Raw genomic sequence first — 18,646 nt, 5'->3', positions numbered from 1 at the left:
GTCTGGCTCTAGAATTAGAGTCATACTGGCCTCACTGAATCCTCTATTTTTTTAAGAGTATGTGTAGAACTGGTTTTCTTTCTTCCTCAAAAAATTGACAGAATTCACCAGGCCCTTCTATTTTTGCTTCCTCACCTTTTGTTAGTTTACTGTCATACACTTGAGTGGTATTTTAGTTGCCTGTTCCTTCCTCTATGTTAAGCCGCCATGAGAGCACTGTCCCTGTCTCCAGTACTCAGCACAGTGCCTGGCTTGATGAGCCAGGGGACCAGTACATGTTTGTGATGTTTCTTGTCAATGGCAACATGGAGTAACTAAGTGGCAGGGTGGTAGAGGTTTATGTGTTACAATGGGCTAGTCTTCTGTTAGTGCCAATGACATTTAGCAATTTTAAATATTTAAGGATGTTGAAACAACGTTTTACGAATGTGCTGTGCATTCAAAGGACTAGCCATAGATTTTTTTTCTTTTTTTTAGACAGAGACAGGGAGAGAGAGAGTGCATAGGATTGGAGGGGCAGAGGTAAAGGGAGAGAGAGAATCCCAAGTGCGCATGGAGCCCAACACGGGAGTCGATCTCACAACTCTGAGATCATGACCTGAGCTAAAATCAAGAGTCGGACGCTTACCTGACTGAACCACCCAGGAGCCCCGTAAGCATACCTTTTTAAACAGTGTTCTACAAAGAGTAGGTTTTCAGATGATACAGAATGAGTTTGGGGTTGGATAAGTTAGTTATAAGGCTACAGAATAAAAAATGTGCAGCTTCACTGAGTGTTAATTTTACAAAAAGATTGTGGGGAAATAGTAAATAAAAATGGTCCTATTAAGGAGCAAATGTAAAATTTTAAGAGAAAATATTGTTTGCAGTGGCCTTTAAGATCTCCAGGTTCCCCATTCGTTCTTTTCCTTTGTCCTTTTCTTGGGTGGAAAAATTTGAAAAGAAAGAGCTAGGTGAGTCTGAATCCCAGTTCTAGTACTTAGCAGCTGTGTAATCTTGCGTTTACCCCCTAGGCTCAGTGTTTTGATTCACAATATGAGTATGATAGATTCTGTCAGTTTTAAGAGAGAGATGAGAGAACTTGTGGGAAAGTATGCAGAAGTGTTTAGTAGATAGCAAGTGATGGTAAATTCTTCACAAGCAAGGGCATTTTGGATCTGGGTTAGGAAGGTATTTAGATGGGGCAGTGTAGAGTTGGCCGGGAACTAACAGAACATGGGCCGTAAGTGTAGACAGCAGGGGCAGGTTGTCCTGTCCTGCACCAGCTCTACAGAAGCACCGGTGTTGAGGCCGTATTATCCACACCACCTTCATCTTTCAAGATCTCCACTCTGTTGAAGGCAGAGATGGGAGAAGTTGGGAGTACTATGGGTTGTTGACAAGATCCATTCACAAGGGTGGTTTGAATGGGAGGTGGTTCTCATTAAAGTCTGGGGGCATGAATGGGGCATCCTTCTTCTGGAAGATTCATGGATAATGTTTAGGCAGCTATTAAGAGATGGCTGGGTCCAGCACTTCAGTTTCTCTGGAAGGATTATGTGCTATTCCCTGTCAATGGCAAGGGAGGCCATGCAGGCTTTGCCTTGGCTTTCAATAGATCCCACCTCTTCATCTGGTCTCTCCCTCACCTCAAAATATTTCTCTCTTTCCCATTAGGGCCCTGACTTCCTACAGGAAGACAAGGAGCAGCTTCACCCTCTACTGTTGAGAAAGAGCATGCTTTCCTTTGGATCTACCTTTTTGTCTTTCAAGATCCAGGGTCGGCAAACTTTGTAAAAAGCCAGATGGTAAATATTTAGTTCTTTTGTGGGCCAATGAGCAAAATCAGGAATATTTCTACAAATTTTTTGCCAAATTTAAAATTTTCCTTATAGACACTGAAATTTGAATTTTATGTTTTGTGGGTCATGTAATAGTCTTAATTTTTCCACTCATTAAAAAATGTAAAAACCATTCTTAGCTTGCTAGCCGTACAGATGGCGAGCTGAATTTGGCCTGCAGGCATTAGTTATCTGACCTTTGTTCAGGAGCCTAACCTGGAAGAACGTAAATCCCCAGAACTTGTGATATTAAGTGTCCTGCAGTTGAAGATGCTCTGATTCACTCACTCATTTACTAGAACGAATGGGAAGAGGTAGCAAGCATGGGAAAGAAGAGCAACATAGGACTGCCCATACTTGAAGCTATTTCCCCTAACCAGGTAGTGATGTCTGATTCCAAACAACTCACCAGAGCAGTGTCTCCTGAGCTTGCTTTATGATCAGAATCACCTGGCTTCCTGCTAAAACTAGAGTCCCAGACCAGAGATGCTGATGCAGGTGGCTCCTGGGCAGGATCTGTAGTGATTCTGGGGATCAGGTTAGCCACGTGCTTGGGGGCGGCTGTTAAAGAGAGCAAAGGAAGCTCCAAAGCTCTGCTTCGGAAAGTGTGCCCCCCGGCTGGGCAGCATCAGCAGCACTCACGCACTTGCTAGGCATACAGATTCTCTACTCACCCCAGACCTACTGAATCAGAAACTCCGGGGTGGGGGTTGGCAATCTGGTGTTTATTAAGCCAGGTGATTCTGATGCCTAGACTTGATCTCTAAAATTGAGAACCACCGCATCACTACTAGCATCTGGAGAAGTGATTAAGCACCCACCTGAGCACTAAAGTCGGAGGCATCATGAAACCGCTTTGTTCTCAGAATGCGAAGTTGATGGGTGGGTGGAGCCAAAGGTATTGATTTCTACAAGGAAGATCTGGAAATGGTATTTGACATTAGCCGTCAGAAAGTGAAAGGATGCCTTTCTATAAGTAGGGGGAGCATCATAGGTCCTAGAGATAGAACATGACGCCGGATGGCACGACCGTGGCGTTTTAGCTCTTTGCACATGTGATCATGGTGTTTGCTGACTTGCACACCAGCAGGTATTCCAAAGGCGTCATGACCTTCACTCTGTTGTTTTTCCTCGGTCCAATAGGAGACCTTTGTCCTGGGCCTGCCAGGTGAGACTCTGGGAGCTTCCTGACCTCACAAGCGGCCCTTGTGACATCACTCCACCCCGAGGTGCCGCTCCCGTCCCTGGTGACGTCACAGAGGCCCTGCAGGTCCCGGGGCAGCTGCTCCAGGCGCGTGGGTCGGCGCCTGCAGAGGCCAGGGCAGCGCGCGCAGGGGGAGGTCACCCGGGCTGGCGCGCAGTCCGCGCTCACTGCTGCTCTTGTGCAAGGCCAGCTCCCGGAAGGGAACACATGACCGGCCTTTGCAAAAGGGCCACTTAAGTTTGCTTTGGAGGAACTATTCGGAGCATTTGCCAAGGCCCTCGAGACTGGTGCACCCGGGAGAGGAGTGTGGGGCCCAGGAGGCGGCGGCTGCAGGGGATGCTCTGCGCGGACATCCAGGCGGCGGGATGGCCCCGCTGAAGAGGAAGTGCATCTGTGACCTGTGCACCTGCGGGTAAGGGGGCCGCGCCCTGGCCCAGGACCCAGGCGCCTGGCTTTTCAGATCCTGAGAGCTGGGCTGAGCCCCCAGCCCATGCTGCGTGATGTAGAAGCACCCCGGTGGGGTCGCCCATTTGTCAACCCTTCTTAGGCTGCAATTTTGGCAGCTAGAGTTTAGTGCAGCCGTGTTGACTCCGTCTGGGTGAGCAGGTCTGTATCCTCTGGACTGTAAATGTGCTCCTTCACCCGGAGCTGCAACAGAGGTTGAAAACCCACCAGGCCCCACCTGTGTGTCCTTCTTTCCTTGCAGCCCAGAAAGGGTCAAAGATAGAAACCCTTGGCCAGGTTGGGAGGCATCTGGCTGCTTTGGTTGGACTCATTTGGAAGGGGATAGAATGGGGCAGAGGAGTCCTTTACTATAACAGACTTCCTCTGAGTGAAATCACTGCCACTTTGTCAGAGAAACATAAGGTATTTAGAAAACCTGTTTCCCACTGGTGCAGAGTTGAACAAGAAGAAGGAAGGGAAATCATTTTGGCACTCTCCTGCTGGCCAGTTCCCTTTAAGGACCAATCCTGGGTGAAGTTCCACAAAGGCAGGTGGTCCCAGGGAGGACCTGAGAGCTTCCCTTAACCTTCTGTGGCTGACCCCTCCTGTGTTTCAAGGGATCTGGCCTGTTCCTTCCACTTGCTTCCCGGACGCAGCTGATAAAAGGCTAGGCCTAGGGCCGGTTCTCCTGGGCTGTGGCTAACGGCGGGATCTTAGCCAGGTGGCTGAACTCCTCTAGGATCCTTAGAGGAGGATTAAATGAGATGACTTGTATGAGTCTCCTGCTACTAGACTCACTTGATCTAGTGTCACATCTTGAAATACCAGAAAGTGCTTGCCCGCTGCAGAGTGCTACATGAATTTGGAGAGGGCTCTGGTAGTGGGGAGAATTAAGGGGAACTCTAAGGACAGGGTTTGAAACCTTCCACATCTCTGGAATCACTAGATGGTCCTCAATTTTGGCTGCTCGTGAGTGTCCCCTGGGGAGCTTGAACACTAGATCAATTGCCCAAGCTGTTAAGCCATCCTCCCTGAGGGTGGGCCCCACGGGCAGTCTTCAGGGAATTCCAATCATTTCTGGGACTGGGAAACACTGATCTGGATCACATCTGTGCATGAGCCTTGCTTGGAAGCATCGTTAGGTGGGACGAGAGCAGTATTTTAGTCTAGGGCTACTTTTGCACATGCCTGAGGCAAAGTCTCTATGGCTCCCCCTCCTCTGGGGGCCCTTGACATCACCCTCCTGCCTCGTCTTGAGGTAGTGAGATCTTCAGGTAGGATTCTTACTGGGGTCTAATGTGCAATGTTGTGGGCATAGGGAATGAAGGTTTATTTTCCTTCTTTGCACAGTACCTCATTGGTTAGGAAGGCAGGAATACTTCTCTAAGAGGTGCAAAGTGCATGCAGTGAGAAGTCTCCCCGTCCCATCCCTGTTGGAGAAGTGCTTCTCTGGATGGTGCTGATGACTCTGTGCTTCTTTTATCCCTGCCAGGGGGCTGTTTGCCATCTGGGGCGGAGTCTGTCCTTGGTTCTCTGCTTCCTCCTCATCCTGTGTCTACCCCTCCACTCTATGGTTTCAGTTGGGGTCTCTTGTCTGCCTCCTGTCTTTCAGTCCCTCTGCTTTTTCCTGTCTTATTTCACTTTGCAGAGTTCTTGTTGACTTACCTGGTTAGCTCATTAACTTCAGTCCTTGAGCATTCCCTGTTGCTCCATTGTCCCAGTATCTGCCCCATTAATGGTGTCAGCAACCTTCCATTTACCCTGGATTGAAAAAATTGGAATCTTCTTCCTCATCCCCAACATTTCATCATTTCCAAAGTCTGGTTTCCTTGTCCTTTGTGGTCTTTAATTGGTCCCTTCTTTTTCTTCCCATTGTTCCCTCCTTGGGTCTCCCATTTTTATGTTTGGAAACTGATCCTGACACACCTTCTCACTTTGTCTTCCATGATTGCCTTACATAAAACCACTCCTCGAATTGGATAGAGCTTCCTGACATTTCCTGAATGGACTTCATGGCCTCCTGCCTCTGTTTCTTGCCCTAGCCTGCCCTCCTCCAAATGCCTGTGTCCCTTCTTCTGGCTGTGTGGCCTTTTATTTATTTTTATTTATTTATTTTTATTTTATTTTATTTTTTTGTGTGGCCTTTTAAAGTCCTATTTTGGTTGCAAGTCTCCATTAACCCAGCCCTGTAGCTCCTGATCTTGGTTTTAGTTATATGTCTGAATGCTTTATCCCTACTCATTTGATTGTATATACCTGGGAAGCAGAGACCATGTTTACTTTTTGTGTGTGCTATATAATATTGACACAACATTCTCCATTTGATGGTCAAAACATAGCTGTTTCGAGTGACATGATTTTTTGTTTGTTTGTTTGTTTGGATATGCTGAAATGGACCAGGAAGACAAAATCTATAGCTGTGCTGTCCAGTAGGGAAGCCACTAGTCACATGTATACTTTCACCAAAATTAATGAAATAAAATGAAAACTTCAGTTCCTCATTGCACTAGCATAATCTCAAGTGCTCAGTAGCTACCTGTGTGTTGTGGCTACTTTACTGGACAATGCAGATGGGGGTCCTTTTCATCCTTGCAGAAAGTTCTTGGACAGTATTGATGGAACCTCATTATTTGGAAGTCCTCATCCTCCTCACCACCAATTAAATCTGCTCAGAGGTGGGTTGGGATGAAATGAGAGGAATTTTCTAGGTGTTCTCTAAGCTCTAGATTTGATAATTTTTGACTTCCAGCCTGGAGTGATGGGAAAAAATCATGAGAAATCTGGAGGAAAAATGTGTGTGAAGAACAATTCTAGTTGCCGGAGGAGAGAGAGTCTTTAAGTGGGAGAGGAAGACTGGGGTTTCTGACGGAGTCATTTGGTTTCTCTGGGCTCCTATTCTTCCAATTCTTCTGCTTCTCCTCCTCCTCTTCTTTTTTTAAAGACTTACTTATTTGAGAGAGCAAGTGCGTGTGAGAGAGCATGAGCTGGGTGAGGCGCAGAGGGAGAAACAGACTCCCCGCTGAGCAGGGAGCCCAACACGAGGCTCAATCCCGGGGTTCTGGGATCATGACCTGAGCTGAAGGCAGACACCCAACTGACTGAGCCACCCAGACACCCTCCTCCAATTCTTTAAACCAGACTTAGTGAGGTTCTTGTACAGCTAGGGAGGCCCACACCTCTCCTTCCTCTCCCACTTCATCTTCTCCCAAAGACTAGGTTTATGCAGAGAGTTAATTCTTCTTTCAACTGAAATTTCTGAAGACGTGGTTCTTGTTAGTGGGGAGGCTTGAGATGCACAGGGAGCTGGAGAGGAAGGCTTCCTTGCTGCAGGAGCAGCTGTCAGAGGCTCTGGGCGTGGACAGAGCTCTTGAACAAGTTCTTCCTCTTGGCCACAAGATGGCAGCCTTCTCCCAACCAACTTCCACAGCTCCTTCAACCAGAGACCAGCCTAAAAAGGAAAACGAAACCTTGGAGCTTTGGGTTTTCCTTTAATTTTTTATAGATTTACCATATTGTCTTCTAAAATGAGCAGTTAGATTTTAGGGCCAACAGAGCTCAGGAAGTGGTATACCTTGAGGAGTAGATCACAGATTACAAAGTGATTGTGTTTCAAATATCTAAATCTAAAAATTCTAACCACTCAAAAAAAAAAAAAATCTTAATGAGCCTTGCTGGGTTTAACAAAGCAGACCTATTTTACTGTATCAAGCTCAAGGCTCTCCACAACAGTCTGCTTGATAGTCAAAATCTGGCAATTGGAATTATTACCCTGAAATTGTATTTTCTTTTCAATACCATCAGTCCCAAATAAATCAAACTGTTGATGAGTTGAAGAAATACAGTAAGGTGAGGAGTTAACATTTTTTCCCCCATCATCCTACAACTTAATTATGCGGACAACAAAGCTCTATTGGGATTGGAGTGATTTTGTATATGAGAGAATAGTATTTCCAATTACATCTGAGTATCGCCAGCGTTTCATGTTATGGAAAAGATGCTACTCTTTACCACCTTACATTTATATAGTGTTTAAAAATTGTAAAAGCACTTTCTCATAAATTATTATCTTTCTAGGGGTCCCTCTACGAGGGAAGTATTGCTTAGTTTGGAAGTTAGATTCCCCGATCTTAGCTTCTGTTCTCCCTGTGGATGCTTTTGGTTTACTGAGCTATGCTCATTCCAAATTATTAAATTTGAAACTGGAGTTGGGGAGGGCTGCAGATGAAGTAAAATGTCAGCTTTTTAAGATTGAATGGGATCTTAATGGTTACTAGCTCTTTTATTTTACAGATAACACAACTGAAGTCTTGCGATTCATCTTAATGAACCAGAACACATTTTGTTGAGTTTTAGACACAATTTAGGTCAATTAAATTTTATTTATCTAGTGTGTATCAGACAGTGTAATAGATATTACAGTTCACAGGGGTGTTCAGCAGTTGAGCATCTGCCTTTGGCTCAGGGCGTTGATCCCAGGATCTGGGATCGAGTCCCCACATCAGGCTCCTTGCAGGGAGCCTGCTTCTCCCTCTGCCTGTGTCCCTGCCTGTGTCCCTGCCTGTGTCCCTGCCTGTGTCTCTGTGTCTCTCATGAATAAATAAATAAAATCTTAAAAAAAAAAAGATATTACAGTTCACAGGCCATGGTCTGTTTTCAAGTCACACACTGACACACACACACACACACATATATATATAAGAGAGGGAGTGTGTGCGCCTGAGTGTGGAGACCGGAGGAGGGGCAGAGGGAGAGAGAGAGATTCTCAAGCTTGGGTGTGGAACCTGATGCAGGACTCCATCTCACTACCCTAAGATTGTGACCTAAGCAAAAGCCAAGAGCCAGACACTCAAGTACCCCCAGGTCCCCCTCACATTGGGCTATTCTTGACTACAGATTGTAGTATGAAGGCTCCTGTAGAGTTGAGAAATGTTATCTGATATAAAAAGGGTGTAATTCTTAAAGCCATTTAGTCAAGTAATAAAAATAGCGAATCTCTCTCCTGAGATTAAAATGTAATAACGTTTTTTTTCTGAAATTCATGTTAAAAAAAGTTAATCAAGGGGTTGATATAGCTTGCTTTTATATCTGATTATTTTATGGCTTGCCGTGTGCTATTTTAAAAACTTTGTGCAATCTTGCAGAAAATTCCAGGACTGGGTAATGTATCAGGAAATATTTATGTAGCATTGGTAGTATGTGCAGCATTTCATAAAAAAGGTAGTCCCGTAGAGGACTTGTGAGTTGTTGAAAAGGATGTGGATTTGGCCCTTTCACAGAGCTTGGGGAGGAAGGGGATCTCAGGGGCAGTCATGTATCTGCAACTTAACTCAGTTATGTTAACCAGGGAGGAACTTGTTATTTTAATTTTGGAAAATATTTTCTTCACATTGATGGAAATTTCCTTAACCTTAGATTTTATTTTCTTAGAGTCTCTGTTACAAATTAAGAGGAAGGAAAAAAAAATCAAGGAATTGGTTTGATATTACATGTTTCAAGAAGAATTCTTGTTTTTAATTTAAATAAAATTGACTTCATAAATTCTGATTAAGAAAAAAAGGACAAAGAGCAGCTTTTAATAGATGCTTGCTGGTGACTTTTTATCTTTGGCAGAATCCAGATAGAGGAGCCAAGGTGGGGGGGGGGGGCGGAGAAGAAAAACCTCTTTAACGTTGCTCTAGCATTGAATTATTTTTATTATAGAATTTATGTGCTTTTCATGTAATATGCTCTTTAAAAAGTATGGCATCTTTGTGGTATCAGAATTAATGTTTAATCATCAAAATACAGCTTTTATCTTATGAGTATAATTATGTATAATGAGTCAAATTTCTGATAGGAAATTAGAGCGCAACTTCATAGTAATTCAAATTACAGCAGTTAAAACGATCTACTCAGTCTTACAGTCTACAAATGGATCAGTTTAGAGTTTCGAGTACCCCTGCTCTAATTCCATCTGCTTTGGGCAGTTTTAGACTCCCTTCCCTTTATTGATATTTTGGACTGACCTTCTGATTTATAGTTCATTCATTTAGATGACCTCTCTCCTGGGGCGAAGAGTAGCTAAGCTTCCAATAAGACCAATAAAATAAGTGCTGTAGGATTTCAGAGAGGGGAGAGCTCCCTTTGAGAAGGAGTAGCAGGGGAGGCTGTAGGAAGAGGAAATTACTTGCCCAGGGCATTGGGAAAGCGTTACTTAGTTTCAAGCCCTGGTCCTGCCACTTTGAGCTTGTGCAGGTAGTTTAATCTATGTGTAAAATAGGGATGATGACAACGCCTTATTTGTAGGGTAGGTGTGAGGACTAGTGGGGAGGAGAGCACATACAAGCACTTAGGAGCTCTGAAGGAAAGCTTTGGGGGCAGGACTGTCTATACCAGCTGCAGGGGCATGGCGGCATAGAGATGTGGATATATCCTATCCACACGCACACTGAAGCCTTGAGAGGGAGGTCATGCCAGAAGCTCCATGGAAGTAATTGCACAGGCCTCCTAAATGTCTAAGAATGTGACCTGGGGCAGCAAGGCAGTCACCGATGGATTTGAGCAGGTGAATAACATAGATAAAACCTTTTTCTCAAAAGAGCAACATCCCTTCTCTCTCCTCCCTGGCGTCTTCGTCTTAAATACCCAATATCTGAAAGTCTGCTGTTTGGTTAAAACTCCCAAATAGGGGCAACCTGGGTGGCTCAGCGGTTTAGTGCTGCCTTCAACCCGGCACGTAATCCTAGAGACCTGGGATCGAGTCCCATGTCAGGCTCCCTGCATGGAGCCCGCTTCTCCCTCTGCCTGTGTCTCTGCCTCTCTCTCTCTTTATTCATATTTCTCATGAATAAATAAATCTTAAAAAACCCCAAAAACTCCCAAATAGATTTGTAGTTTGCTAATATTTCCTTCAAGGTATCTTCATTCGATTCTTGTCATTTTTCTTTATTCAACAACGTGCTGATGGTTTACTCTGAGTGGGAGGCAGCTGAGTGTAGGAGTTAGGAGCACAGGTCCTGAACCAGACCACCTGGGTTCAAATCCCAGCCTTTGTTCTCCCCAGCTGTGTCTTGTGGGGTCATTTTACTGCAGAGTCTTACCTTCTGTGTGCCCCTTTGTTCCCCCCGATCTGTAAAATGAAGATAATAGACCCTCATGGCGTTCTTGTGCGGTTGGAGTCAGTACCAAATACACAAATAGAATAGTGCCTGGCAGAGGCAGTAAGGCATAGATAAAAGTTATTAAATCACCACAAAGATGCCGGTCTGCGCTCTAGATAATGAGGTCCTGGGAGGAGAGAGCTTGAACACTAGGGAGGGGTATTAATTCTGTTTATTAACTGGCAGGTAATGAAAAATGCTCTGCAGAGAATTCAGACAGGGTGATGTGCTTAAGTGCTTGGGGAATTTGATTAAATTCGGAGGAGAGACATGGTTTGCATTAGACCATCTGCTCCTTACACAAGTGGGAAGGCCCTCTGCCTTCTCAGGGATGCCTCCACTTTAGTCAAGCAATGGTTCTACTTCTCAAGTTCAGACCTTAACATTAAGGTAATGTTTCTAATTCAGTTCAGAGCTTCCAAGTCTTCGGGTGCCTAAGGCATTAAAGGCATCCTCACTGCCTAGCATATATTACTGTTCCATTCTATCCTCTTCCTTCCTGGTTCCTGCAAAATGACTTTGAAGCATCTGTGATGGTCCTTCCCTCTTATTTTTTTTTTTTTTTTATTTATGATAGTCACACAGAGAGAGAGAGGCAGAGACACAGGCAGAGGGAGAAGCAGGCTCCATGCACCGGGAGCCTGACGTGGGATTCGATCCCAGGTCTCCAGGATCGCGCCCTGGGCCAAAGGCAGGTGCTAAACCGCTGTGCCACCCAGGGATCCCTGGTCCTTCCCTCTTAAAGGGAGGCTGCCAAGTTAGCCACATACCTAGAATGTATGGATCTGTTTGGGTCTCCAGAATATCCCAAAGCCACTCATTCTAATGTTAACAAATTGAGTTAGTGATGTAAGGAAAAAGTTAAATTTCTGCCTGTGCTGTTCAGTTATTTAATTTTAGAAGCCTTGTCCTGTATGTGATTATTAAAAAAAATCGACCCTTTTCCTCCTTGCTGTCCATTTTTTTTCTTTAAGGTAGGATGTATTTCAACTCTGTTCTTCAGATACAGACAATCTATATAATATCTGAATAAGAGCTCAAAATGGAAAGCAGAAGATTAATTGAACATCTTGTTCTCTCTTGCCTCAAATGAATAATGTCTGGGAAAGAACGTGGGACAAGGAGTTAGAATGTTTGAATTCTGGTCCTGGTTTTGATTATTAGGTTTGTGACTTCATTTAGGTTCTTTAACATCTATGGACTTTTAGAAATTATTGATCATCGCTTGTCATTTGTTTTTTTGAGAACAGCCATGATGATAGGTATAAGGTGATATCTTGTGGTTTTAGTTTGCATTTCCCTGATGATTAGTGGCATTGAACAGTTTTTCATGTTCCTGCTGCTGTCTATTTAAGTCCTCAGCTCATTTTATTTTATTTTATTTTATTTTTTTCTCAGCTCATTTTAAACTAGAATTCTTAAGTTATAGGAATTCCTTATATTCCTATATTCTATATATAGGAAGTCTATATTCTAGAGATTAACCTATTATCACATACATAGCTTACAAATATTTTCTGCCACTCTGCAGGTTGCCTTGGGAATTGAGAATGCAAAATGGTATAGCCACTATGGAAAACCATATGGGGATTCCATAAAAAATTGAAAATAGAACTACCCTATGATCAGATAATTCTGGCTCTGGGTATTTATCTAAAGGAATTCATATAAGGATCCTAAAGAGAAATTAACACCCCCTTGTTTATTGCAGCACTACTTCCAATAGCCAAGGTTTGGAAGAAGGCTAAATATCCATTGATGGATGAATAGATAAATATCCTACATACAATGGAAGGAAATTCTGCAATATGACTGCATGGATAAAACCTTAGGACATTCTGCTAAGGAAAATAAGCCAGTCACAGAAAGATATATATGCATGATTCTACTTACCAGAGTTATCTAAAAAGTTCATAAAATTGATGAGTAGAATGGTGGCTGCCAGGGACGGAGGGGAGGGGTTAAGTGGGGAGTTACTAATGAATAGGCCTAAAATTTCAGTTAAGCAAGAGAGTAAGTTCTAGAGCTCTGCTGTACAATATTGTACCTATCAGCAATACTGTATTGTGTGCTGAATTTTAAGAGGGTAGATCTTTTAAGTATTACCACAATATACAGGGAATGGAGTCAATGGTACTGTAATTAGTGTTGAATGGTGGTAGAGGTAGGTACACTTGTGATGAGCATAGCATAACGTATAGACTTGTTGAATCACTATGTTGAATATCTGACACTAATATAACATTGTGCGCCAAGTAGAATTTTAAAAAAATCTCACAGGCTCTAAATTTTGAAAGAGGATCCCAGTTTTAAGACCTTCATTGCAGGGAGAAATAGGGGAACACTTGTCAACCAGGGTCCAGGCACTAGCCTATCAACTTCTTAACACACTAATTTACATGCAGGCTTTCTTATGTCCCCGGGTATATCTAAGACTCACCCTTACACAACATTCCAGTAATTGCTTTGTGGTACATGGGGAACAGAGGCCCAGCACTCACAAATAAACTCAAGAAAGAAACCTATAACTTAAATTTGCAAACAGATCAAAGACACATTTGAAAACAAGGGGAGTCAGGCATCTTTGAGCTCGCTGAGTGAACACTTGGAGCAAAGCTTTACCCTCCCGAGTTAAAAAAATTTATGGACAAAAAATTATCATTAAAAGTAAATGGTGGCAGACATGCCCAAGGAATATTGTTTATGAATCTTGTGATAGATGAATGTGCGGAGATGCAGCTAGTGGGCAACAGAACAATATTGGGATGGTGGTAATACGAGGAGCTAGTATCATGTTAGAAGCTTAGAGTATAAACAATGGGTGTGTTCATCAGAAGAAATCAACTGCTTCTACATGTCCCCTGTCCATAGTATCTGATTTACTATGATATCAAAATTAGGTCCTGTGCATTTTCATATTGAAGTTTTTGTTAAATAAACTTTTAGAATAGTAAAAACAAAACAAAACAAAAAACAAACAAACAAAAAAACCAAGAGGAGTCAAGATATCCCAAAGAAGTAAGGGTGGGAGGAATGTTGAAGATGTGTCCAGTAGTCATGATGGTGAGTCAGAGGAATAAAATTCTAAGGATCAAAAAGTTCTTACCACAATAAAGTTAAAATAAAAAATTGATGCTCATCAGACAATGAGATAACCCCTATTCTCTGTAATGGAGCTTTCTGAGCCTAGTAATTTTCATCTCCGGTCTCTGAGATCTTCTAGAACCTCTGTTGGTGACCCTAGAGAAGGGAAGGAAAAGTGGAGATGTGTTGCAGGGGTGAGGAAGGATAGGTGTTCTATTGATTTTTTTTTTTTTCCAAAAATATTGAATGGGTAGTTAGAATGAATGTCTGTCTTAGGCCTCCTAGATTCTTGGGGACTTGGCTGATCCAGTTTCCTCTTGCTGTGCTGAATTTCTCTGCACATCAGCTGTGTGTGGCTGCCCTAGTTCTAACTTTATGCCACTATTTAGGATAACCAAAGAGACTAATATACTATTTTCAAATTTCAAAAGGAAGAGGGGAGCCTATGATGTGGTTCCCCTGGCAGCTAGGGTCCTTTGCCTTGGCTGAGTCAGCTGAGATCTGGAGTCATGAGGTTCCACAGTACAGACTGAGCAGGTGGGGAGGGGGTTATTTGGAATAATAGGAGTTTGGGTAGAAAAAAAATTAGAAGAAGAAACAAAAACAGATATTTGGGGCCCCTTGAGGACTCTTGCCAAGATATTCTTATAGCTGAAGTTCATGAATGATGGATTTGGTGATAATGTAACTAGGTAGATTCCAGCTCCTTGAACAAGTTTGCCCATAGAGCCATCAGTTGATTGGCTTTTTGCCTGCTTGGAACAACATCACTAGCACCATGACACTGGACCCCACCATTAACTTTGTCTTGTTCAATGTTTTTAGCAAAACTTGGATGAAGATGTAGAAGTCCTCCTTATCAAATATACTGAAAACATAAAATGGGAAGAATATAGCAAGTGTGGTAGATGACAGAATCAAGATTCAAAATTATCTTGATAGGCTGGAATGCTGGGCCCCAAACCAAGCTGAAATTTAACAAGAGTAAACATGAAGTTCTACATTGGGATGAAAAATCAATTATACATATTCGTAATGGGAGAAGTTTGTCTTGGCCATAGTTCATGAGAAGGTCTTCGGGTTTTACTTAACCACAATCCTGATGTGATCTGATGATGTGATGTGGCTACTAAGAGACATTAACGTGATTTCGGGCTGAATGGAAGTAGGGTGTCCAGGTCAGAAGAAATAATTATTCATTGAGCTTTGGCTTGGTCATACCACAATGAAGGATGCTTTTCCATTTGAACACTTAATTTTTTTAGAAGGTTTTATTTATTTGAGAGAGCATATAAACTGGGGGAGGGCCAAAGAGAGAGAGAGAGACAGACAGACAGACAGACAGGCAGAACCTCAAGCAGTCTCTGAGTGCAGAGCCTGGCTTGGGATTCATTCTTAATGACCCTGAGATCATGACCTGAGCCAAAATCAAAGTTGGACACTTAACTGACTGAGCCACCCAGGTGCCACTGGACACTTCACTTTTTAAAGGCTAACAAGTGACCAGGAGGGCTAGGTTGTGGGGGATGTACTCTGGAAGTGAGGAAAAAATGACAAGATGAGGGGCTGGATAGATAGTTGCCTAGTAACTGAAAGGCTGAATTCTGCAGGGGACGATCTGTACTTGTTATGAGTCAAGAGGGTAGAACTAAGATCACTGAGTGGTCACTTCATGAAAGATGGTGTGAGGTCAATACAAATTAAGAATTCTGCAGCAGGACACTAGAGACTTGAAGTGGACGGCCTTTGGTCCCTGAGCCAGGCATGTGCCTGTTGGGATGCTGTGGAAAGAATTCCTGCATTGGACAGGAGGTTTGACAAAATGATCTCCAGGGTCTCTTTCAACACTGAAAACCCAGATTTCTAAAAAAGGAGAAGAGCATTTATTTTAATATGATGATTGAACTTGAAAGACTATTGCAGAGCAAGGAACTATGGGTGCATGTGATATGAAGGATAAGCTGAGATCCATATGTGCCTGAAAAACCCAGGAAGTTAAGAGGGTTCTAAGGCATTTATAGGTAATGCATTAAGCACATGTGCGGACTCCAGCCTCCCGTCTCCATCCACTGCTCCTACGGAACCTGTCTTTTCACTTGGTGCCCCTGCTTTTCTGAGAGCCCTTTAATAGCCTTTGGGTAATGAATAAAAATGCTTCATCTCTTGCTTCCATGACTTTCCCTGATAATGTCCACACGTAGCAGTTTGTGTTTAGGAGGCTTTGGTGGGCTAGCCTGAGATACTAGGCACCACGTGAAGCAATGCTTTTCTGGGAAATGTATTTCACAGTTCCCGCAACCAGTGTATGACTTTTGAAACTGATTCCACTCTAATACAGGGATGACCCATGATGCTCTTTCCTTACAACATTCTACTTCACACCACCTTGGAGCCTTTCTCAACTAGGCTCTGGGCTTGGAAGCCCTACTTGCTGCCAACATGGCAGTTGCTGAAATTCTGACGCTTCCACGAATCAAGGCTTCCTATTTCTCTTCCACTGCTTGCTCTAGAAATGAATTTTATTAAGATGCTTTCTTCTCTAAAAGGAATTTGAGAAATCTTAAATAACATGATACAAGGATGAAAAATCTGGGGCATTGGTTCCGTGTTTTCTTTTTCTTTAACATTTTTTTAAAATTTAAATTCAATTTGCCAACATACAGTATAACATCCAGTGCTCATCCCATCAAGTGCCCTCCTTAGTTCCTGTCACCCAGTTACTCCATCATCCCACCCACTTCCCCTTCTGCAACCCTTTGTTTCCCAGAGTTAGGAGTTTCTCGTGGACAATCATCAATAGTTCTGTGTTTTCTGTCCCAATAGTGTACATGCTCTGAGTCCCCACCACGTGTGGATTGAGGGCTGCTATTTTGCTCTCCCTGCCTTTTCAAGTTTCCAGTCTCTGTATGAGAAGGTGCAGGAACCAACTGCGGATATTTTTCAATGATGATGCTGGTACTTAGGAAAGCTCCCAGAATGGTTCTATTATTCAGAATTCTTGGTTCAAGCAACTGAAATGGACCCTGGCTGGCTTAAGTAGATTTAAACAAATGAAGCAATAGGACGGTTGACAGAATTAGTAGGAAGGCTGGAGAAGCAAGGATGGAGGATGAGAAGCCAGAGCCACAGTCCAGATGACTCTCTGGAGACCATCTGGTGAGGCTCTTGCTAATGGCCCCTTGGGGACTGAGCATGCTACACCTGCAGCTACTACCACTGGACCTGCCAGGGTCCCTGCCCATGAAACAACTTCTTCACTGTTGTCCTAGTTATCTTATTTTTGCAACATTTATTCTACATTAGCATTTCTAGAGCTTCAGGTTTGCTAGGATTTGGTCACATGCTGAGGCCTCGCTGTGGAGCTGGGTGTTGGCTTCTCCAGCGGGAGATGGGCTGTGCCTCTCATAAGGTTGGCATGGTTGGGAATTCCTCAAACAAAGGAAGGGCTTGAGAGGTTAAGCAGCTAAAAAACAAAACAAAACAAAAAAAGGCTTAAAACTAGTGTTTAATTTTCTGTATTCATTTATGAAAATAAAACACTGAACTTAGGTTAGAGCAGTTTCTCAACTGTGGCATAATTTGATGTTTTTGTTTTAGAAGCCTGTCTTGTGCGCTGTGGGATGTTAAGTAGCATTCCTGGCCCCTATTCACTAGATGTCCACGGCACCTATACAGTTCCCTGGAAACATTTTTTATTGTCCTGTTGCCAAAAGTCCTGTGGGTTGTGGGGAGAGCCCTAGTCGGAGAATCACTGGGCTAGAGGCTTTCTCAAACCATGGATTATAATTTGATAGCCTTGCAATAATGGATTTATCACAAGAATGGACCTTATACTCTTGTCCTTGTAGAGAGACCATGCTTTCCCCATGACTGTGCCCTTCCCCTGAATACAGACATCTGAAATTCTAGTATTAAGAATCACCTGGAGAGCTATTTCAAAGATGCAAATCCTGGGCTCTGCCCCCATATAGTTTGACTCTGTGGGTCCTGGGGCCCAGGAATCTGCAAATGTTAACAACCCTGGTGATTCTTTTTTTTTTTTTAATTTTATATATTTATTAATGAGAGAGACAGCGGCAGAGACCTAGGCAGTGGGAGAAGCAGGGAGCCTGATGCGGGACTTGATCTCAGGACCCCAGGATCATGACCTGAGTCAAAGACAGATGCTCAACCACTGAGCCACCCAGGCACCCAACCCTGGTGATTCTGATGCAAGGTGGACTATGGACCACATTTTGAAAAAACATGAAGCTACTTCATTGAGTATCGACGCCAGATACTAAAGGCGTATGTTTCTTCAAGGAGAAGAGATGCAATTTTAAGGCTTTCAAACTTTCCAGTCGTTGATGGAAAAAGAAGCCATGTAAAGATGCAGTCTGTTTTACAGGAATTTTTTTGGCCAGGGTTGTTTGGAAGCAACCTTGACAAGTGATGCCGGCGCTCACCAGGGACTCACTCAGGGACTCCTTAACCTCGACAGGTGCAGGGAACACGGTCCCTCAGCCTCACTGCTCTGTATCCTTGTGAGAACCTCCGAGGCTAAGTCCCATGTTCTAACTGCACGGGGCAGAGGAGGCATCTGGCAACATTTGCGGCAAAGTTGCGGCCCTCCTGGGTCTCTCCACCCCTCTCTCAGGAAGGCTGAAATCTAAACAAGCAGGTTCTGTCCACTGACCAAGCATCTTGTAATTTTGTACCGTATTTCAGGGGGCTCGCTTGAGCTACGGGGTCCTGTTTTGCTTTCTGCTCTAGCGGGCACTAGTCACAGTGCTAGTTCTGGCAGCCACTACTCTGAACAGCAGACCATGTGGCTTTAATTCAAAGCCTTTGGTAGTTGTCTACTGATCAAAGAACAAACTATACTTGTTTAAGCCCCCACCCTGCCTTTCCAGCTATTTCCTACCATGCATCCTAAAAGTCAGGCTCCCCAAACCGTCCTGACACCCTGTAGACTA

The 18,646-nt window shown here is 43.5% G+C and overlaps 1 protein-coding gene across 3 annotated transcripts in view; it reads left to right on the top strand.

The window, feature by feature from the left end:
* The first annotated feature begins 362 nt into the window (after window positions 1-362).
* Window positions 363-18,646, top strand: part of SAXO1 (stabilizer of axonemal microtubules 1) — a 103,407-nt gene continuing 85,123 nt past the window's right edge. Inside the window, exons 1-2 of one of the 3 annotated variants that reach the window (XM_072841480.1) lie at window positions 363-652; window positions 1,657-1,787. Coding sequence is in view for 1 of the 3 variants with exons in the window: in XM_072841481.1 (XP_072697582.1) it covers window positions 3,390-3,436 (47 nt within the window). In the remaining 2 variants the exon portion in view is untranslated. Of the gene's footprint in view, window positions 653-1,656; window positions 1,788-3,092; window positions 3,437-18,646 lie in introns of those variants that run through there. The other 2 variants (XM_072841481.1, XM_072841479.1) reach the window with 2 other exon arrangements.

This window comes from Canis lupus, chromosome 10 (assembly GCF_048164855.1).
Source record: "Canis lupus baileyi chromosome 10, mCanLup2.hap1, whole genome shotgun sequence".
In the NCBI taxonomy this organism is placed as follows: domain Eukaryota; kingdom Metazoa; phylum Chordata; class Mammalia; order Carnivora; family Canidae; genus Canis; species Canis lupus.
The sequence above is the reverse complement of the archived record's forward strand: the minus strand, read 5'-3'. Positions and strand labels throughout refer to the sequence as shown.